The sequence below is a fragment of the Sturnira hondurensis genome, unplaced genomic scaffold (genome assembly GCF_014824575.4).
Source record: "Sturnira hondurensis isolate 20B ecotype Veracruz unplaced genomic scaffold, ASM1482457v3 Scaffold0018493, whole genome shotgun sequence".
Taxonomy (NCBI): domain Eukaryota; kingdom Metazoa; phylum Chordata; class Mammalia; order Chiroptera; family Phyllostomidae; genus Sturnira; species Sturnira hondurensis.
Genome location: NW_028091124.1, coordinates 185935 through 206600, shown reverse-complemented (window position 1 = coordinate 206600; position 20666 = coordinate 185935). Strand labels below are relative to the sequence as shown.

The window sequence follows — 20666 nt, the reverse complement described above, 5'->3', positions numbered from 1 at the left end:
GCTGGCCTATGAGCCAAAAGGTCGCCGGTTCAATTCCCAGTCAAGGCACATACCAGGTCCCGAGTCGGGGGCACAAGGGAGGCAACCACACACTGATGTTTCTCTCCCTCCCTTCCCCTCTCTAAAAATACACTCTCAAAAAAAAAAAAAAGAATTTTTCAGCTCCATCATAATCTTACAGGGCCCTGTCATATACAGTCTGTTGACGGAAGTGTTATGTGCCACTTAAATGTAAAATTATTTTCTTAGGGGAAGACTAACACCTGGAAAGCCTTCCGTTGGCCATCGCTGGGGTTAATTTTAGGCCTTTCATGCCCAGCACCAGGTTCAGTGGCCACCACTCCTTCAGGCTGGTGCAGGGGACCTGTCTGTCTGGTGAGCTGGACTGTCACCCGCTGGTCCTGGGGAGGGTGATGGCTCTGGGCTTGAGAAAGACCACCTTTATCATGATAGCAGTTTCCTTCCAATTCCAAGAGGTATTATCAGAAGTAACACTTAGGATTTAGCAGTTGTTTTCAGCATTTAGAGAAGTGATCACTGTTTTTCCTCTGACTTTGTGGCGGTTTGGTGCCAAGTTTATGAAATGAATTGTCCAACTCCCTTGCTAATAATAATGCTCAACGTTCTTTCCTGTGCTTGATTTTCAGCTAATAGTGCTGGACCCGCCGGTGAGTAGTTGGGTGACGGGGCCTACAGCTCACCCGCCTGGGTGGCCTGCGCCCCGGCGCGGGGACCCCTCGTGCCTCCCGTAGCCCCTCGTAGAGCCAGTGTAGACCTGGGTGGCACAGGGTTCTCACGCCACCTGTGCCGTGCTTCCGGCTTGGCGCCAGCCAGCCCTGCTCCTGGCCCAGACCCCTGCCTCTTCTCCTGCCCACAGGTGGAAGAAAGCGAGAGTGAGTGGTCGGTCCCGCACTGTTTCACTATTTACGCAGCTCAGAAAACAGTCGTGGTGGCAGCCAGGTAAGGGCCTCCCCATCCGCATCCCTGTGGGCCCGGGCCCCGGAGCAGGGCTGCCAGGTCAGGGGTGTCCTTCCACAGCTGCGGGAGTGGCATGTGCCCCGTGGGCACTGCTTCCCCTGCGGTGGGGTGTCGGGGGGGGGGAGCTCCACCTGGGAGTCTGCCCCCGAGACTGGCTGCAGCCCTGCCCAGCTGCTCCCTGCGCCGCAGGCTCAGAGCTGGACGGGAGCGGGCTTGCAGAGATGGCTGGCCTCCCGGGCACTTAAGTCAACATCGTGCCGGCGGCTAGGAGGCGAGCCCCCAGCTGTGCTGTGTGAAGCTGACAGGCAGGCTCAGGAGCAACGTGCCCACATCAGCTCAAGGAGAGGCGGCCGCCCCAGCCATCCGCACCATCCGCACCGTGCAGTCTCAGCCCCTCCTCTGGAGGGGCCCGGTGGCCCCAGCCAGTCTCTTCTCTGGGGCTTTCAGAACAGGAAACCCTGGCAGCTGAGTAGCGACCCAGCAACCAAGTGGTCTGGTCTCGGAGACCTTAGAAATCTTGTTTCAGGAACAAACTACCCAGTAGAGAACCCCAGTCCACCCCAAGGTGCTGCCAGGGGTGCAGGCAGAGCCCCCAGCAGCATTCGGCCGTCGTCTGGACCCATGAGACAGGCACCCCAACGAAGTCCCCCTCCAGGAGGCGGGCAGGCCCTGCCAGCCGGCACTGAACCTCAGCCTTCCCCCCACAGCACTCGGCTGGAGAAGGAGAAGTGGATGCACGACCTGAACGGTGCCATTGAAGCAGCCAAAGGCCGTGGTGACACGGTACTGGCTCTGCCAGGCAGCACCATGTGTGCCACCCCCCGAAGTGAGTTCTGGACGGGGCCCCTGGGGCCCCCGTAAACTGGTTTCCCGTGCCGCTGCCTACACTCATTCACAAGGAACTGTCCAGGCCGCGCCCAAGGGTGGGGGGTGGGGGTGGGGTGAGCTTGTCCCCCAGAAGCCATGCAGTTTCGTTCTCTGCCTGCTCTTGACCTGGGCATGAAGGGGCGGCTCCCTGCTCCCAGGGCCCCACTTGCCAGGGCAGTCCCGTCAGTCTCGGAGCATATGGTGGACTCCCCCCTCAGGACCCTCCGATGAGGTCTCTCTGGAGCAGGAGTCGGAAGAAGACTCCCGCAGCCCCCACAGCCCCTTGGAGGGGCAGGGCCAGCACCGAGCCAACACCACGGTGCATGTGTGCTGGTACCGGAACACCAGCGTCTCCAGAGCTGACCACAGCGCAGCAGTCGAGGTACAAGGTGGGGCTGGCATGAGCACCCTCTGCTTGTGCTGGCTGCTGGGGAGGGGACCCCGGGGGCCCCAGGCGGCAGGGCTGGGCCAGGCCCACAGTGAGCTGCCTCCCACTCTCCCCCCTTGGGCACAACTGCCCAGGGTTAGCCAGGGTGGCGGGGTGAGGGCCACCCTTGGGGCCGTGTGTGCCCGAGTGCTAGATGGGTTGTGGACTCTGGCCACTGGCTCCTCAGGTCACCTCCTACGTGTTGTGGGTTGTGAGCTTGAGGGGCAGGGATGACAGAGACCCAAGCCCAGCTGTCAGGTGGAGCCTAACACCCAGGGCGCATGTGAACAGGAGTGCCCGGCATGAGCCATCGTTAGTGGGCACACACCTGGGTGTGGAGAGGACCACAGTGTGTCACCCTAGGGTGGCTGCAGAGAGCGCCCAGGGAGGGGACGCTGCAGAGGGTGGTCTGCCCGCCGGCGAGTTACACCTCACCTCAGTGTGTTCTCAAGTGGACACCTGCCCTCATCCACCGCGTGAGGACCTTCCAGACTTGGCTCCGTGTGGCCTATTACCACACCCTCGCCTCACACAAGAGCACTTATGACAGTTTTAAGGGGGAAGCAAGCTCTTTAGACTGCAGAGGGGCCAGCCTGTACCCTTGGAGCGCACACCTGCTCCCAGGAGACCTGGGAGGGTGGAGCCAGGAGGGTGATGGCTCTGGTGAGCCAGGGGCCTGGGACCCTGACGGACATACTTCCGTTTCTTTCAGAACCAGCTTTCAGGGTATCTGCTGAGAAAGTTCAAAAACAGTAATGGCTGGCAGAAGCTCTGGGTGGTCTTCACCAACTTCTGCTTGTTCTTCTATAAAACCCATCAGGTAGGGGGGCTCGGGGTGGGGTCTGGGGGGGCCACGCCCATCTGTCCTGCTTCAGAGTCCCCTTAGGCTCCCCTGGGTGCCCCAGCCCGTGGTGCATGTGGCCCCGCTGCCACGGGAGGGGAGGGCGGGTGGCCGCGGCACCCACAGAGCTGTGCTGCCCCGCCCTCCAGGATGACTACCCCCTGGCCAGCCTCCCGCTGCTGGGCTACAGTGTGAGTGTCCCCAGCGAGGCCGACGGCATCCACAAGGAGCACGTCTTCAAGCTGCAGTTCAAATCCCATGTCTACTTCTTCCGGGCCGAGAGCAAGTACACATTTGGGAGGTAATGGCAGTGGGCTGCCTGGTCCTCCTGCCCCAGGTTTTCACTGGCCCTCATCTTGTCCCACTCAGCCCGTGTTTGGGGTCCCTCCTGGGGAGTATCTGAGCGCAGGCCCACTGGTCAGGTGGCCAGAGTGCCCTGCCTCCCAAGCAAGTGTCCTGAGCCTGCTGACAGGCCACCCCTCCCCCAGGTGGATGGAGGTGATCCAGAGTGCCAGCAGCTCAGCCGGGCGGGAGGCATGAAGCCCCTCCTGACTCAGCGAGGACGGAGCAGAGGACGGAGCAGGAGGCCCAGCATGGCCAGCCCAGGCCCCACAACTGCTCATCCTGTCTTCCCAACAACGGGCCGGCCGTGTGGGTGGCCTCACAGGGACACCTGGCAGGGACGCTGTCCCCTGAAGACCTGGTGCAGGCACTGGCCCTGTGGGGCCCCAGGAAGAGCAGGTGGAAGTGCAGGTGGAAGTGCAGGCCCCTGGACCGCAGCCAGGCTGGTGCTGCTCCTCCGTCCTGTCCTCACAGGGCAGAGCCCGGGTGGCCCCGCAGCCACCTGCTACCGCTGCAAGCCTGCCTGGCTGCCCTGTCCTTCAGTTTTGGTCAGCCAAGGGTGGGCGCAGAAGCCTAGCAGAAGCCTAGCAGAAGCCGCTGTGGTGCCCACCCCACATACCTCTGGAGAAATGGAAACCAAAGCCCTGGGTGCCCTGGGAGGGCGAGGGCCTTTAATTTATTAGTTCCTGCTGCTGCCTAACAAGTGGGAGTTGACGTACACGCCTTCCCCATGCTTGTGTGCACACGGCTGAAAATAAACAGCATTTTTCTGCACCTGCCTGCAGCCTCTCTGTTCCATCTTGGGTCCCTCTGAGGTCACCATATGCTGTGATGACTCAAGCCAGGTCCCCAGTAGGGTCTTTATTGAGAGCAGCAGGAGCCTCTCCATGTTCTAGGAAACTAACACCGTCACCTCAGAACAGACAGGGACGCACGGAGTTCAGGTCTGTCACACATACACACACGCTCTGGCTGACACGCGCACTTACGAGAAGCCACGGTACCTGATCCCACAACACAAGAGTCTGCGACCACTGTGGGCCGTCGTGGGCCGGGAGGAGGGGAGGGGAAGGTGGAGGGAGGCGGCCAATGTGCCCGACAGTCTCCGCTCTTCCGTTCTAGTGGCCACCACCCCCGAACCCAAGGAGGGGAAGCCTGCCAAGGGGAGGTGAGGGGGTTGTGCCAGCCACAGAGTCCTCCACGAGTCTTTGCTGCCAGGGAGCTGCAGCTGGGCTGGGAGGGGAAGGAAGCAGAGGACCCTGTCCCACAGAGGTTCCAAGTCAGCGGGTCCTTACAGAGCTCGCCCCTCTCCAGACAGCAGCTTTAGCGGGCGGACGTCAGGTGGTTTCTGTTGTGGGAAAACCTGGAAGAGACAGGCCCAGTCACTGCCCCAGGCCCTGGTGCAGGCCCCGAAAGAAGCCAGCAGGGGGCGCCGGCTGAGGCCAGCAGCACAGAGCAGCCCTGGAGAGTGGGGGAGGGGCGCCTCCCAGTGTGGCCCACCTGGGCTGCAAAGGCCCAGCGCCTCCTCTAGAGTGAAGACAGCGAAGAAACCCCCCAAACCGCCCTGGACCCTCACCAGCTCCCTCACCTCTGCACCCGCTCCACCAGGTGAGCCATCAGCTTGTCCGAGATGCCGGGGCAGGACTCCTCAGCCAGGCTGAAGGCATTCTCCAGCTCCTCCAGCGCGCCCACGCCCCCGCCACTCTGCCTGTGCTTCTCTTTGAGCTGTGGACACACCACCGGGCATCTGGTCAGAGGCTTGTGCTGCAAGCTTCTTGGGCACTTATCTGTGACTTGCATTTGGGGGCCCCACCAAGCACCTGAAAGTCTTGGTTATTGAGAGGGGTTTCTGCCAGCCTCCCGTGCTGTGGTGGGTCCAGCTAACCACAGGGCTTCCTCCCAGCTGTGGGCGACAGCTCAGGACAGGTCCAGTGGACATGAGAGAACAGCTCAGAAACCACTCCCAGCGTGCAGTGCACGGTGGGACTGCCAGCTCGGACCCTCAGGGTTTCAGGGCATGCCCCTGGGCCCCAGTGCTGGCTGCCCCAAGCTGTGGGAACCACTGGCCTGGTGAGGAGGAGGTGTTAGGGACAGGTCAGCTGAGCCACCCTGCCACACCCCTCAACCCCACACAAATGGGGGGATCAGTGGGGAGGAGTCTGCATGCCCCCAAGGACATGTCACCCTGCAGCCCACAGAATCAGCACCCCCAGGGAGTGCCCTGGTGGGCCCGGGGGGAGTTCTGCCACCCCACTGGTGGGTTCACTGCAGGGACTGCAGCGGCCTGCAGCCCCCACAACACAAATGTTCACGGTAGCCTGGCAGACAGCAGCCGGGTCCTGCTGTCGGATACCACCCGCTCCCCAGGCCTTATCCACGGGAGGCCCAGCCTCAGACCCAAGTGCTCACCCTGAGCTCATGAGCTGCAGGCCCTGCTCCACCTGACACAACCTCCCCCCACAAGCCCTGGGCTCCTGGGGGTTGGGGTCAAAGCCTGCCTGTCCTGCCCAGATGGTCCCCCTTCCCCAGGAAGGCCCCGCCACACCCTGCCCACCTGCCCTAGACTCCAGGTGCTGCTCTCTCGGGTGGGAAGTGGTCACATGACCTGCTGCCGCCCTGAGTCCAGGGTGTAGGGCTCCCGGCTACACCGTCCTCCTGGGGTGCTGCCACCCACCCATCAGGAGGCGACACAAAGCTGGGAGTCAGTCACCCTGAAGCCTCCCTGCCCTGGTCCTGACGCCAAGAACCAGGCCTCTCAGGTGCTTCTGGTCACCCGTGTACTTGAAGTTCAAAGCCATTCTGGGACCCCGGAAGACAGAGGCAGGCCCGGGAACTTGAGAGGATCACATCAGGGCCACCTGTCCCAGTTGTTTCCAGTCCGGCCACAAAGCCCCAGCCCCTGGATCAAGCCACCTTCAAACACTAGGGATCTAGAAAGCCTGTGTACAAGGTGCTGTGGCCCCCGGCCCCACACGCAGGGCCCCCAGCCTGGCCCTCACCTCTCCGAAGACGGGCCGGACGAGCGTGGACAGGCACTGGGACCGCGGCTGCCTCTTGACAGGCTCCACAGGCTGCAGAAGCAAGGCCACAGCGGTTAGCAGGGCAGAGGCCCCACCCCATTTCGGGTCTCCTTGAAAGGCACACCAAGACGGGGGCTGGGAGTGGGCGGCACCCCCACGCTGCCTCCTCAGCTGACAGGCTCCCCACGAGCACAGGGTCCCCATACCTTCTGGGGACCATGCAGGGCCGTCCCCTTGTGCAGCTTGCTGTGCGGGCTTGGCCGGATGGTGGGGGGAAACGTCCAGACGGGGCCCTGCTCTCCGTCCTCAGCATCTCCATCCCTGCGGCGGAGGGGAAGCGTCACAAGAGCCCCGAGGGCCAGGACTCAGGGGTCCCAAACACACACCTCTCGGCACCCCCACACTACTTTCTGAGGCAGTCTCAGGGCCACAAATGCTGGGAAGGGCTGCACCCAGACTGCAGAAGCCCGGTGGCCACACAGGCACCAGCCACCAGCACCCGAGTCCCTGCCCTGGAGAGTGGGCCCTCGAGTGTCACACCCCAAGGGGGAAGCCCCGCGGGAGGACAGGCAGGCCTACATGTCCGAGTCCTCAGAGCTGGACTCCTCGCCGTGCCCCTCGGACTTCCACCGCTTGTAGCGGTCGATGAGCTCGGTCAGGAAGGAGGTCTTCCGCGTGTAGCGCGTGATGAACTTGTGCTTCAGGAGCTCTTTGGCAGTGGGCCGCTGTGGGGGGTGGCTGCGCGTCACTGGGCGCAGGCCCTGCGCCTCCCAGCTCCCACCAGACCCCTGGGAAGGACCGAAGCCGCCCTCCCCAACCCAGGAGGGCTTACAAATCGGGGGTCCTTGTTGAGGCAGGCCTCCACGAACTCCTTGAAGGGCTTGCTGTGGTGGCCCTCCAGCGTGGGCGGGCTATTCTTGGGGATCAGGAACAGGACACGCATGGGGTGGAGGTCCGAGTTTGGAGGCTCGCCCTTGGCCAGCTCGATGGCTGTGATCCCCAGCGACCAGATGTCGGCCTGCATGGACCACACAGGAGACTTGCCGCCAGAGGCACCCCAAGCGCCACTGCACCGCCCTCAGGCCGCCGTGCGCACCTTGAAGTCGTAGGCCGACTGCTTGATGACCTCGGGCGCCATCCAGAAGGGGGTGCCCACGAACGTGTTCCTCTTGATCTGCGTGTCCGTGAGCTGCCCCGCCACCCCAAAGTCCGCCAGCTTCACGTCCCCTTGCTCTGAGAGCAGCACGTTGGCAGCTGCTCAGCACAGGACGGAAGGGCGTCACCCTCAGAGCCACTCGGAGCCCCACCCTGCGTGCAGCCGCCTGGCCTCCTGGGGACACCAGCAGAGCTGTCCCCAGGTCCTCAGCATACCCACCCAGCAGGCCAGAGACAGGGCCGGGGCTGTCCACCCTTAGACCCAAGGCCACAGGGCAGTGCCTACGGGCACCAGCCAACGTGAGGGGCTCACCCTGCACACCCCCAGCTCCAAGGCCCTTCCAGGAATCAATCACCTTACATGGCGGACCCAAGCGACTGCCTTTTTCTCCCAAACCACCCAACAGGCAGGGGACCCTGAGCTTCCCCCTCACCCCACCAGTGGCCCTGGTCAGCCCCCCAGCCACAGCCGTCCCTCGGACACTGAGCAGGGCCAGCTCACACCTGACACAAACAAGAATGTGCACTGTCAGCTTTAGTAAGGTCCCTCCTCACACTGGGCACACAGTAGGTGTTTTCCCCACACGGGACCCGGTGCTAAGAGAGTCCTCCCTGTCACAGGCTGTGTGTTCCGGCAGCAGAGCTGACAGGTGTGCTCAGACCCCCGGTCCACGGAGCCACATACATCCCCACCCCCACAGACACCAGCCACCAGTGCCCCACACCCACAACGCCCCACCACGCCCTGGACTTCCCAGGGTCACAAGGCTCGGGGGCCCAGGGCAGGAGCCACACCCCGAGGGACCTTTGATGTCTCTGTGGATCTTGCGCTCCGAGTGCAGGTAGTCCAGGCCCTTCAGGATCTCCCGCAGGATGGTGGCGATGTAGGTCTCTTCCAGCGGGCCAGGTTTCAGCTGCGCAAAACGGGACAGTGGGGCCTCAGGCTCCCTCCACCAGGGCTGCCCCGCCCTTGCTTCCACAGCACCCAGACCCTCACCAAGGACCGAGCTCAGCCGCCTCTCTACCAGGGGGTGACCCTGTGGGTCGCGGGGCTGCCCGCCCCGTCAACAACTTTGGGAGTAAGGCAAACTTTTCAGATGTGGGTCAGGTGGGTGGGGGCAGGGTATCTTTACAGAACATACACTGCCTTTGCCTTTGCTGTAAAGGTAATAGATGAAAATGTGGACCTGGCCATACTCCTGAGCCTATGTATCTGGGCCCCTGGCAGAGGCCCAGGACTAAAACCAGCACCGGGTTTGGGCTTAGCGGGCTCCTGACTGTCACCGAATGCACCAAGACAGCCGAGGAGCGAAGGCCCAGAGGAGCCTAGGAGCACCACGGGGACAACCCCACGGCAGTGGCCAGTCTGGTCCTGCTCCTGGCACCCTGGCACGATGCCCATGGTTACGGCCTACCCCTCACCAGGTCCAACGCAGAGCCGCCGCCCAAGTACTCCATGATAATCCACAGCTTCGTGCTCTGGGACCAGAGAAAGGCCTGTCAGCCCACGGCAGCAAGCAAGGGCCCCCAAACCCGTGACACCCCCCGCCCCACTGCAGGGATCCATCCCTGGGGCCTCCAGGAAGGGGCTCCAGCAGCCTGGCCCGGCACCCCCCACCGGGGGGTGACACCTGTGACAGCAGCCAGTAGCTCTGCAGACGGACCAAGCGCTCAGAGCAGCGGCAGAGCCCACCCTGCAACACCCTGCCAGGGACCCGTGGGAGACGGCCGACCAGCCTGCACTCGGCCTGAGCCCCAGACAGCTCCCCACAGGGCTTCACGTGTGCCATCCCCGGGGGCTGCCCCAGCCTGCGGGTCATATGGCCAATTCAGACCCTGGAGACCCCATTCACACTCTGCCCCTCCCAGGGCTCCGCCTCAAGATGAGACCACCTGCCTGGCCCTCGAGGCTGTGGTTTTGGGGGCCCACTCCACTGTGAAGCTGTGCCCATGCTCAGCTGTCAGGGCCTCCGGGTCTCAGAACAGGCACCCCCCGAACAGTGTTCCTGCGTGAGGGTGGGGCAGGCCTGCTGGGCTCAGCCCCAGGCCCCAGGAACCCCAGGCATCCACCTAGCCCAGGCCCCGGCCCTGGCACCTTCAGGTAGGAGCCGAAGTAGCGGGTAATGTAGGGGCTGTCACACTGGCTGAGCACAGTGATCTCCTGCTGGATGTCCTCGATCTCGTCCTCCGCCTCCTCCAGGTCGATGATCTTGATGGCCACCACCTCCTTGGTGCGGTTGTCGATGCCCTTGAAAACCTCGCCGAAGGAGCCCTTGCCGATGCGGTCCAGCTTGGTGAAGAGCTCCTCGGGGTCCACGCGTGGGTGCTGCGGACATGGGGCGGGCAGCCCGTCAGCAGGGGGTGGCCCCACAGGGACACGGGTCCCAAGTGCAAGGAGCTCACCCAGGTCCTATCTGCATTTCTCCTCTCCATGCGTTTAGTTCAGAAAACCCCAGTGTGCCCTCCACACTAGGGAAGATCCTCAGAGGGCACAGAGGCCTGGCTCCGGCCAAGGCATGGGCTGCAGGGCAGGCAGGGAGCCGTGAAGGTCATGCCCGTCCCACCCACTGGCAGGGAAGACCGAGACAGGCACACTGATGGGTTCAGGGGGACAAGCAGGTGGGCCGCAGAGACTCCAGGAAGCGAGACCATCCTGTAATGTGACCACATGGACTCATCAACCGAAACAAATGCCACGCACCACAGGCCGGCACCCTGGGATAAGGGACGTACTGTGGCTCACAACACAAGTTCTTTTCCTATAAACCTGACACTGCTCGGGCCCTGTCCGGTGTGCCTCAGTGGGCTGGGCAGCATCCCACAAAGTGAAAGGTCACCGGTTTGATTCCCACTCAGGGCACGTAGAAGAGCCAATTAATCAATGTTTCTCATTTCCTTCCCCTCTAAAAATAAATGAATTCTTTAAAAAAAACCTGCTTACAAAAAAACTATCCTAATTAAACACAACCCCAGGGAGCACCAACACATTTCATGGCCCAGCAGCCAAACCCCTCAGAAAAGGCTCCCTTTCATCCCCAGCCCCACTAGTCCTCAGGACACTGCACCCTCACACCAGCCCGGAGCTTGACCCTGGGCACTCAGGCATCACAGACCTCGGCTCCCACAAGGTGCCGGGATTTAAACACAAACAAGGCTGGAAGGTGCAGAGCTGCTGGTGTGGAGGGCACCAGGGCCAAGAGCCACACTCTGGACAATGACCCCACTGCGTGGGACAGAGACGGCTCTGCATGGGGGCTGTGTGGGGAGGGACGGCCAGGGCCACCCTGGGCATCCCCGAGCCTCTGCCCAGTGGCTTCTTGGCCCCTGGGAATATTGTGCCCCACCAACCCCCACAGGCATGTTATCAGAAAGCCAGGCTGGCCCTCACAGGCGACAGGTGCCCAAGACCCACGCGTGGTTTAGCTACCTTGGCTGGGCCAGGGAAGGGCCGGGCAGAGGCAGGGAAGATTCCAGCTCCATAGGCTTCAGACCCCCTAGGGCACCCCTGCCTCAGAAGGGGCCACACTCCCACCCCAGCACCTGCAGCAGGGTCGATGAGGAGTGACAGAATCACACCTGCTGCGCTGGGTGCTGAGGCACCAGCCCAGGGAGGGAGTGCCTGCAGAGCACACGTTCACACCGTGGTCACCGGGCTCGCCCCAGGGAGAGCTCCGTCCCGGCCCTACCTGCTCCAGACTGCACTGCACATCAATCAAAACCTGCCTCCTGAGGGTTCCTAACCTGCAGGGCACAAGGGGATGCACGCAGGCCCATACCTGTGAACACACCGAGGCTGATTCTGGGCGCCAGGCAAGCCAGAGGAGTGAGGGCCAAGGGTGACAGGAAAGAGGGCACTGCCAGGGCCAAATGCAGCATCCCAACACGGAACCCTGTCCCACAAGGCAGGCTGGGCGGAGCCAGAGGCTGCGGCCATAGCAGGTGCCCCAAGCAGGCCAGTGATGTGTCCACTGTACCCTGGCTCAGCCAGTTAAGGAATGTGACCCTTCTCATGCCCTCACCAGAACTGGCATCCCAGTGCATGTGGAGGGACAGCCTCAGATGCGTGTGACCGATGGCAAGGTCAAGGGCAGGACAGGGACAGCAGAGCGTGCCTGTCACAAAGAACAGCTGCCTCTCATCAATGCATGGACCACACTGCTGACCGCTTAGCAATCAACACAAAACACCTTCCTGCTGGAGACAAAGCCGGGTCCCCTCTGCGTGGGGAACCTCGCCGTTCCCCCCTCAGCCTCGACCATGTGTGGACTGTGGTCTGGAAAGAGCCCGTCTAGGCCTGCTCTTCTCCCACTGGCCCCGACAGCACCTTCCCACAGCGATGAATGGCTGCCTGCAGGCGGCAGGCAGCAGGCAGCCCCCAGCTCCAGCTTGTGTCGGGGCTGTCCTGCAAGACACTGGCCATGCAGTGACTCCGGGCCAGCTGGTACCCTTACCTGTGTCCTCTGTCACTGCCAGGACAGTCCCTCTCCTTGTAAGGTGGCCTGAGAGAAGACCCAGAGGGACCGAGGCCTGGCAGCACCCTCGGCACCACTGCCCTTCCAGCTCTCAGGGGCCCCCAACCACTCTCAGGCCTCTGCTGGTGACACCTCCTCCTGCCTGGCTCTGATGACAACACCGAGTCACTCACTCTGCACACAGGGCTGGAGCCACATCTGCCCACTGCAGCTGTCCGAGGGAACCCTGGGCAGCACCCTCAGACCCCTCCACACTGAGTAGAAAAAAAATGCACCCGAGCTAGAGCTCGGGCTCGACATGGAAGGGGGACCCCAACCCTCAACTCTCACACTCTGCAGCTCAAAGTGTGACCGGGAGAGTCCGGGCTGTGACCCTGGTACTCCATGCAGTCATAGGAACGGCCCGTCCTTGCCCTGCCCTGCCCTGCTAGGTGAAGGGTTGCCCTCTTGGACAGTGCACATAGTCTGGGCACTTGCTCAGGTCACTTGAGTGGCTCTGGCGGTCAAGACCTCCATTCTCTGAATCAGCCCTGGTGCTGCCAGATCTGGGTCCACCATGTGGTGGTATGTCTGCCATTAGCGTCACCCTGCAAAACAAGAGGAGCCAAGCTGTCGCTGCCTACCACATGACAGGCAGCAGCCAGGGAGCACCCCAGCCACTCTGGCCCTGCAGGCGGGGCAGGAACTAGTTGGGAGGGGGGGTGACGCCAAGGCCAAGGCTGAGGCCAGAGCACAGGCTGTGGGGGACCACTCCACAGGGCCGCAACAACATCTCAAGAGAAAGTGCTGTCTGGTCATGCTTCCTGCCACCAACAAAGGCCAAAGGCAGAGTCTCTCGTCCCTGAAAGGACAAAGGGGGGCTCCTTCCTTTGGGGTCGCTTCCCTGGCTCCTCCTCGCCTGCATCCCTCCCAGTCTGACTGGACACCCAGGTAAGCTCTGTCAGTACACGGGTCAGGAGTGGCTCACAGGACCCGTGGGAGCTACACCTGCAGCCCTTAAAGATGAGCTGGAGGCAGACATTCCCCCCAGGGCCTTAGTTGTGTAATTCACCAGAGACACAAGGCAGATGCAAATGAAAGTCTATCACATAATTCAGCACAAGTCAGCAAACCCCTGTCCCCACCTGTGGTCACAGCTGGTCCTGAGTGCCCTGCCCAACAGCTGTGGGAGCCCCCCCCCTCCCAGGTTTCTCCAAGGAGCCCAGCTGGGTCTGAAGCTGAACTCTGGCTCTCATTCCTGGCCACACTAGGACACGCGCTCCCTGAAAGCCGTCCCCACTGACCCCACACAGTATTCTCACCAAGGCGAGGACTCTGTCTCAGAGACCCTCCCCACACCTGGCTGCAGTCAACCCAAATCTGCGCGAGCTGGCACTTTAAAGGGAACACCTGCCGCCATGGTTCAGTGCACGTCAAATCAGCATCACATCATATTTCCTTTGAAATAACAGGAGATACAGACCACCAACTGCCCACACACCCCGCTTTTGGCGGTGAGCAGCGGGTCCTCATTCCAGGCAAACTCAGGGCACATGGCAGAGGGTCCCCAGGGTCAGCCAGTGTCGCCAGTTACAGGACCCAATCAGCCAAAGAGGCCAGCGGACAGCAGGCATCATCCAGGTAGGTACACCTGGCCTGAGCAAACCACCTCCTGAAGACCAGCCTTCTCCACTTCCGGTCAATGAAAACGCTCCTGGGTCCTCGCTTTCCCCACACACAGACTCACGGATAGCAGCTGCTTAACCACATTCCCAGCTGCCCCCAGTGCCCGTCGGGGAGGGGGTCCCCCGGAGCTCCTGCCACAGCCCAGGACGGCCGGGGTGACCCCAGCCCAGGCCCAGCCTCCAGTGTGGACTCCGACCTTCTCATCCCTGACGAGGCGCAGGCCCAGGCTCCCGCCCTCGCACCCCGCCGCGCCCCCGGACGGGTCTCCACACTGGACACCGATCCTGACACCAACTGCGAACGGGGGCGTGTGCCCCACAAAACGCTGCCCCGGCCACCCTGCGTCAGCTCCGCTCCCCACTCCGCTCACACGTGCAACACTCTGGGGGGCTCCTCTGAAACCCCGAGGTCATACACCAGAGAGACTCGGCGCAGTAAGCTGTCCCTGCACCAATCTGCAGCCCGTCCTCCCGTCCCAGGGGGCTCAGCACGCGTGCGCTCACAACCCAGAGTTCCACCCTCACCTGGCTGGCAAATCCCCTGAGGTGAGCCATGTCTGCGCCGCCCTCAGACCATCCGGTGCAACCCCAGGAGGCCCCTGGGTCCCGCCGGGAGCTCTGGAACCTGGACGCTCGCTTCAGTCAACTGCAAGGAGAGCAGGCCAGCTCGGTGCCCCGCTCACAGTACCCGGGTTCCCCGGGCAGGGCAGCCGCCCCCTCCTCCGACCATCTGGGAGCCAGCTCGGTTGGGGGCGGGGCGCGCTGGAGTCAGGAGAGCCCCGCAAGCCCGGAAAAAAACCCCACTGCAGCGCGCCCGCCCTGGGCCTCCCGGAAGCCCCTCCCATCACAGCCCCCGCCTCTCCTCCCTCGCCCCCTCGCCCACCGCCCGGCCCCTCCCCAACCGCCCCAGGCGCGGGCTCGCCCAGCAGCGCGCCCACCTCCGGGGCGCGCCATCCCGGCCTCCCCCGGCCCGCTCCGCAGGGCCCGCGCAGGCTCCCACCCGCAGTCTCCGCTCGCCCCGGGACGCCCGGGACCTTCAACCTGCGAAGGAACGGCAGTAGCGGCGTCGCCCGGAGAAAGGCCGCCGCCGGCAGCGACGGCGAGGGTGGTGCGCGGCGTCGTGGCCCAGCGCGGGACTCTCTGGGACACCGAGTCTCTCCAGCCGCCCCGAGCCTGGACGTCCGCCGGTGCCGGACTACAAAGTCCCGGCAGGCCACAGGGCGGGGTTGTGTCGCGGTCCCGGGGCGGGCCGCGGGGCTCGCTGGGACTCCGAGTCCGGCTCGCTGAAAGGCTTTGGACTACGTCTCCCGGCAGGCCGCGGGGCGGGGGCGGTCCTAGAGGCGGGGCCGAGTTCTGGGGGCGGAGCGGGGAGGAGGCCCCGCAGGCCACTGGGGCCGCCCTCCGCTCCTCCTTCCCGGGTTCTGCCTGCTACCTTCCCCCGCCCTCCTCCCTGCTGTTCTGCACCCCACACCCCACCCCACTGCCGTCACCGTGGAGGATGTGGGCCCGATGGTGGCAGCAGCCCAGTGTCCGAGGAGGGTTGAAAGAACCGAAGGGATGGGTCGGGCCACACCTGAAAAAGGAGCGCAGTGTGTCGCAGGCTCGGCAGGCCGGGTCCGGCGGGGCAGCCATTCAGTGCAGTCCCCAGACAGGAACGCACGCCGCCGTGCGACCCCACTGGCCTGGGGTCTCGGGAAGTCAGGCTACAAGGACAGAGACAGGGCGTGGCAGTGGCGCGTGGCGCCAGTCGTGCCAGCGTCTGCACAGTGTGAATGCTTTAAGGCCACCGACCTTCGCCCGATAAGATGGCGAAGGTTGTGTGCATTTTCTCACACTTATAAATGAGTAGAATGAGACCAAAAAGGAATTAAGTTCTGGCCGGGCTACAACATAGAAGAGCCTTGAAAGCAGTGTGCAAAGGGAAGTGAGCCAGTCTCGAGGATACAAAAATTGTACAATTTCACCCATATATGGAACCCACAACAGACCTGTTTGAGAGACAGAAAGTACAATAGAGTTTTCCGGGGGCAGGGGGATGGGGAGCTAGTACTTAGCAGGAGCAGAGTGTCTGTCCGGGTTGTAAAACCCCCTGGAAATGCACTTAGTGCCACTGAACTGCACACTTAAAAATGGTCCAAATGACCCTGGCTGTGGTGGTACAGTGGATTGAGCACCAGCCTGTGAACCAAAGAGTTGCTGGTTTGACTCCCAGTCAGAGCACGTGCCTGGAAAGTGGGCCAGTCCCCAGTAGGGGGCACTTGAGAAGCAGCCACACATTGATGTTTCTGTCCCTCTCTCTCTCCCTCCCTTTCCCTCTCTCTAAAAATAAATAAAATCTTTTAAAAATGATTCAGATGATGTTTTTATGTTATGTATATTTTACCACAAATAAAAACAAAGATAAATTGGGCTTTATCAACATTTTAAAATTTTGCTTTTAGAAAAACCATTAACAGAATGAAAAGGCAAGCTACCAACTGGGAGAAAAGTTTGGAAATCACGTAACTAACTACATAGAAAGAACGTATAAAAGGCTCTCAAGACCCAACAGTTAGAAGACAGTCCAACAAGAAAAAGTTGACTCTAGACGTAGAGGGATATGCGTACGGCAAACAGCAGGTGAACGGGTGCCCAGACATCATCGACCTTCAGGAAAATGGAGTTAAATGAGACACTGCCCACCCATTAGAAGGGCTCAGATAAAAAGCACTGACACCAGCAAGCGTTGGCAAGGGTGAGGTGACCAACCCTCCTAGTTCTCCCCGGAGTTTCCCACTTTTAACCCCGAGAGTCCTGCGCCCCGGGAAGCACCCCCACCCCAGTCCGCCCTGGCTAAGCAGGCGGCGGGTCACTTGCAGGTAAGGAGGCAGAGCCCGGGACTCTCGTGCCTCATAAGTTATACAAATGTTGAATGGTGCAGCTGCTATAATCTCCCGCTTAGCAGTTTTTTAAAAAGTCAATTACACACCACTCATGAGCAGCATTCTCGTTCCTGGGTATTTACCCCAGAGAAAAGTGGGCTTTACATAAAATCCTGCGTGTAAATGTCCACAGCCTGTCTAGCCATCGTAGCCCCGAGCCAGGGGGCTCCAGGAGGTCCTTCAGCCGCCACTGGGCAGCTGTGGTCCATCTGCACGTGGGGTCGCAGTTACTTGGAGTAACCTGAGAGACACATGTGAGAGAAAGAGGCCAGTTGAAAGGTCTCTCGGTATGTGATTCAGGAGGCGTTGTCAGAAGGTCAAGCAGCAGCAAGGGAGAATGGACCGGGGGCACCCAGGGGTTGGGGAGCAGCACGAGGGGGCATTCAGGGTGACTCTGCATCCCTGAACTGCTCCGCATCCTGATGGGGGGGTCCCACAATGCAGTTCCTGTGTTAAACTCCAAACTGAACACTAGAAAAAGGCAATTTTTCTGTATTTTTATATCAGTGTTAAATTTTTTTGATTTTTAAATTTATTTACTTAAATTTTTTTTTAAGATTTGATTTATTTATTTTCAAAGGAGAAGGGAAGGAGAGGGGGAGAGAAACATCAACGTGTGGTTGCCTCTGGTGTGTCGTCCCCTGGTGGGAACTGGCCTGCAATCCAGGCATGTGCCCTGACTGGGAATCGAACCAGCGACCCTTTGGTTCACAGTCCCGCACTCAATCCACTGAGCCACACCATCAAGTGCACTGTACATTTTTTAAAAGAAAAATTTAAAAATTAACAATAATTCCTCAATATCAAAGGTGGAGTTGGCATTCAACTTTCACACATATGCGCACATATACACAGACCTATGATTTCGTATGCATGACTGCCTGAGGTTTGGTCAAACCAAGACCCTGATAAGGTCCACATCTTAGGATTGGTGGGCTTGTCTCTTTTCCTTTGTCATTCAGGTGCTGAAGAAATCCACCACCTGCCCTACAGAGGGCTCTAGACTGCCCTTTGCAGATCGACCCCACGCCCCCAAGCCCCCTCTGCCCTCCCCAGGCTGGTCCACCTCTCGGTCTCGCTGTCCTGTGCCATCACAGTCTGACTCGAGGCCCCCCGTTGTCGCGCAGAGGCCCAGGCCGCCTTTACCAGACCACTTGCACACCCCAGGTCAGGGCCAGCAGCGTGTCTTCCAAGAAAGCCCTGAAACCCTGAGGTGCGAGAATGCCCCGCTCTGCGCTGCCCAGGGCAAACGCAGCTCGTTGCTGAGGGGCGCCGCCCTGTGGTCGTGCCCAAGTGGGGTCGGGTGGGCACTGGAGGAGGGCACAGCCCCCCAAGGACTGCTGGCACCCCTCTCCTCAGGAGGGGTGGGGGGATCCTAGAGGAGAGAGAGTTGGAGACAGTTAAAGCCAGGGGGTGCTGGGGGCACAGGGCCCATGTGATCTGGGGAGTCTCAGGCTCAACTCCACACAGGGCCAGAGGGCACCGGCCCCAGAGCACCGGCTTTCCACGTCAGAAGAGCCCCAGCGTCAGGGGTGGGACCGCTGCATCCCCTGGCTTGGGCCTGGGCCACTGGGTGTGGGACAAATGGCCTCTTATCAAAGTGAGCCTGAAACCAACCAGGAAAGTCGGCATTCGTGCTGCCCGGCACCACCAGAACCAGGATGCACAGCCGATACCAGCATGGAATTTTCACTGGCCTGTCACTCTGCAGGCTGGCGATCTGAGAAGACGGCGAGTTCCGTGCCCTGAAAGACCAAACTGATGGCTTATCTCAACCCGACGCTCTTTGTGAGGAGAGGAAAGGGGCAGGTAAGGAGTTTGGAATTCAGGGAAAAGGTGAATCAGATGAAGGCTGGTGTTTTGTTAGCATCCCTTCGTCGGCTCCGTGGTGATTCGTCATCTGTGTCCTGGGTGCAAAGTCTCTCCCTGGAGCACGGAGGCTCTGATACCATCTGGATCTCAGGCAGTGCAAAGGCCCAGTTGCTCCTGGAGTCAGGGTGGGTCCGGTCACACCGTCCAGTTCCCGGAACAGCAGCTCTCTACGTGCATTAGTCACTCGGCTTAGTAAGTAGAGATAAAGCTAAAAAATGTTTAACTCGTGGGTTGCCCCATCAAGCCCATATTCCGAGCCAAACCCCAGGGTGTGAGTACAGCCAGGTGGTGTGGCCCAGGGCCCTGGTGGGCCATCCCACCCCTCCATGTGGCCGCATGTGGCCGCTCATGGGCTGGTGGCATGTTGGCAGTGTGGGCTCAGGGCATCACCCTCAGAGCCGGTTCCATCCGAGACGGAAAGCCCAGCCTAGGCTCGGAGACCCTGCAGACCCTCTCAGGTGATTCCGAGGCCACCAGGCCAGGCATGCAGGGCCACCGCGACTCCCATCTTCCCTGGGGGGCCACCACAGGCTGGGGAAAGCCGGGCTGCTGCCATATCCTTCCCTGGTGGTCCAGGGACCCAGATCCATAAAGTGACCAGGCCTGGGCACTGGGGAAGGAAGGGGCTTGTTCCACGTACTGGAATGGGGAAGACCTGAGTCACCACCTTGGCTGGAATGAGGAAGGTGCGCATCACTGGCTGACCACGTGACCAGGAGATTCCCCACTTTCAGAGGTAACCCTCCCCACTCCAAAACAAGGCCCATAAATCTCCCGGGACTTTCTGTTCCCAATCAGCCATCCCTGATCAGAGGACATCGTCTGGCAAACAACTGTACCCAGGTTGCCTAGGACAGATGGGCAGGGTGACGCACCCTCCCAGGGGGTCTGCCACACCCCCTTAAAAACCCCTCCACCCTTTCCCTTGCTGCTGTAGTCTGCTCAGACTCTGCCCTCGGATCACAGCAGTCTGCCCCAAATAAAAGCCCTTAATTGGACCTTTTAGGCTCCTGGTCCTCGGTTACCTAACAGGGCTGTCCCCAGACCTGTGAGAGCTTGGCCCCCTGACACACCAATTGGAACCTCTGCACCTGCCCCTTTGTTTAGACCAGGTGACCCCATGGTCACCCCAGCTGCCTGGCTCTCTCGCTGCCTGTCTGGGCCTCTGCTCTGCTGCCTGGGGCCACTCGCTTTGCCCTTCCACAGGCTGGTCCGCAGTCTGGGAAGGAATTCACAAAGAGAGGAAGGTGAGAATGAGGTGGAGAGACACACTCGCGGGGAGGGGTGGGGACTGTGAGCTTCCATTGGGCTGTCAGTGGATTAAAAAGGGGGGGTCGCTGTCGTGCTGCCCCTGGGCTTCAGGGGGGTGTGACCCGGGGCTGCAGTTTGCTCCAATGTTTTCTTCCTCCTGTGGCTGTCGGGCGGTCAGTTCTGTCCCCACTTCCAGTCATTTCCAGTCCTGGGGACACACAGCTCAGGGGAGTGAAACAGCTTCGTGTGTAACAAGGTCACAGCCCTGCCCGGCACATGGGCCACAGCAGCAAACAGCTCTGGCTTCTCCCTCACACTCCCTGAACCCCTTCCACCCTCCGCAGACTGGCCCAGGTGGGCACTCTCGGGGAGAGAGAAACAGAGCCGGAAAGACGGAACGAGAGAGACAGGCAGGCAGGCAGAGAGAGACAGCGAGACACAGGCAGGTAATAAAAACTCGAGACACATCACTTCCCAGCTATGCGAGCACATTTTTCTGCCACATCTGTGTCCACGCGGTTGTCTCCAGAGGAGGCACCGGTTCTGTGGAGGCCCCAGACACTGTGGGCTGGGGGAGGGGAGCCAGCCCCTGGTGGCACTTACCCACAGGAGTCCCAAACAAACACCGCAAATCACAGTCCTGGCTGCTGTGGTCCTGACAGGGAGCCCTGCCTTGGGTGGGGGGATTCAACCGCCAGGGGAGGGTGGGGACAGCCTGAGTGACAGAGGAAGGAGGAGCTGGCCCAAGACTCGCCTCAGGCGTTGGGAGCCCCCGTGACAGAAGCTGGGGCTGGGACAACCGAGGACATTCCTTCCTGACCGGCTGGAGGTGGGGGCGGGCGGGGGGAGCGGCTCC

At 61.2% G+C, this 20666-nt stretch overlaps 2 protein-coding genes across 6 annotated transcripts in view; one reads left to right on the top strand and one right to left on the bottom strand.

The window, feature by feature from the left end:
* Window positions 1-4229, top strand: part of FARP2 (FERM, ARH/RhoGEF and pleckstrin domain protein 2) — an 86816-nt gene extending 82587 nt beyond the window's left edge. For 2 of the 3 annotated variants that reach the window (XM_037069267.1, XM_037069268.1), the window contains exons 22-28: window positions 648-668; window positions 878-960; window positions 1686-1804; window positions 2064-2227; window positions 2985-3092; window positions 3263-3414; window positions 3602-4229. In XM_037069267.1, the coding sequence (XP_036925162.1) occupies window positions 648-668; window positions 878-960; window positions 1686-1804; window positions 2064-2227; window positions 2985-3092; window positions 3263-3414; window positions 3602-3653 (699 nt within the window). In that variant the 3' untranslated portion in view covers window positions 3654-4229. The remainder of the gene's footprint in view (window positions 1-647; window positions 669-877; window positions 961-1685; window positions 1805-2063; window positions 2228-2984; window positions 3093-3262; window positions 3415-3601) is intronic. The other variant, XM_037069269.1, reaches the window with a different exon arrangement.
* The window catches only part of STK25 (serine/threonine kinase 25), a 28574-nt gene extending 13613 nt beyond the window's left edge, over window positions 1-14961 (bottom strand). Inside the window, exons 1-12 of one of the 3 annotated variants that reach the window (XR_005069873.1) lie at window positions 14705-14961; window positions 14292-14412; window positions 9726-9956; window positions 9053-9109; window positions 8436-8544; window positions 7572-7729; window positions 7308-7493; window positions 7055-7200; window positions 6682-6796; window positions 6455-6526; window positions 5044-5180; window positions 4714-4818 (exon numbers count right to left, since the gene is read on the bottom strand). Coding sequence is in view for 2 of the 3 variants with exons in the window: in XM_037069270.1 (XP_036925165.1) it covers window positions 4779-4818; window positions 5044-5180; window positions 6455-6526; window positions 6682-6796; window positions 7055-7200; window positions 7308-7493; window positions 7572-7729; window positions 8436-8544; window positions 9053-9109; window positions 9726-9956; window positions 14292-14321 (1281 nt within the window). In the remaining variant the exon portion in view is untranslated. Of the gene's footprint in view, window positions 1-4250; window positions 4819-5043; window positions 5181-6454; window positions 6527-6681; window positions 6797-7054; window positions 7201-7307; window positions 7494-7571; window positions 7730-8435; window positions 8545-9052; window positions 9110-9725; window positions 9957-14291; window positions 14413-14704 lie in introns of those variants that run through there. The other 2 variants (XM_037069270.1, XM_037069271.1) reach the window with 2 other exon arrangements.
* Between the last annotated feature and the right edge of the window lie 5705 nt (window positions 14962-20666).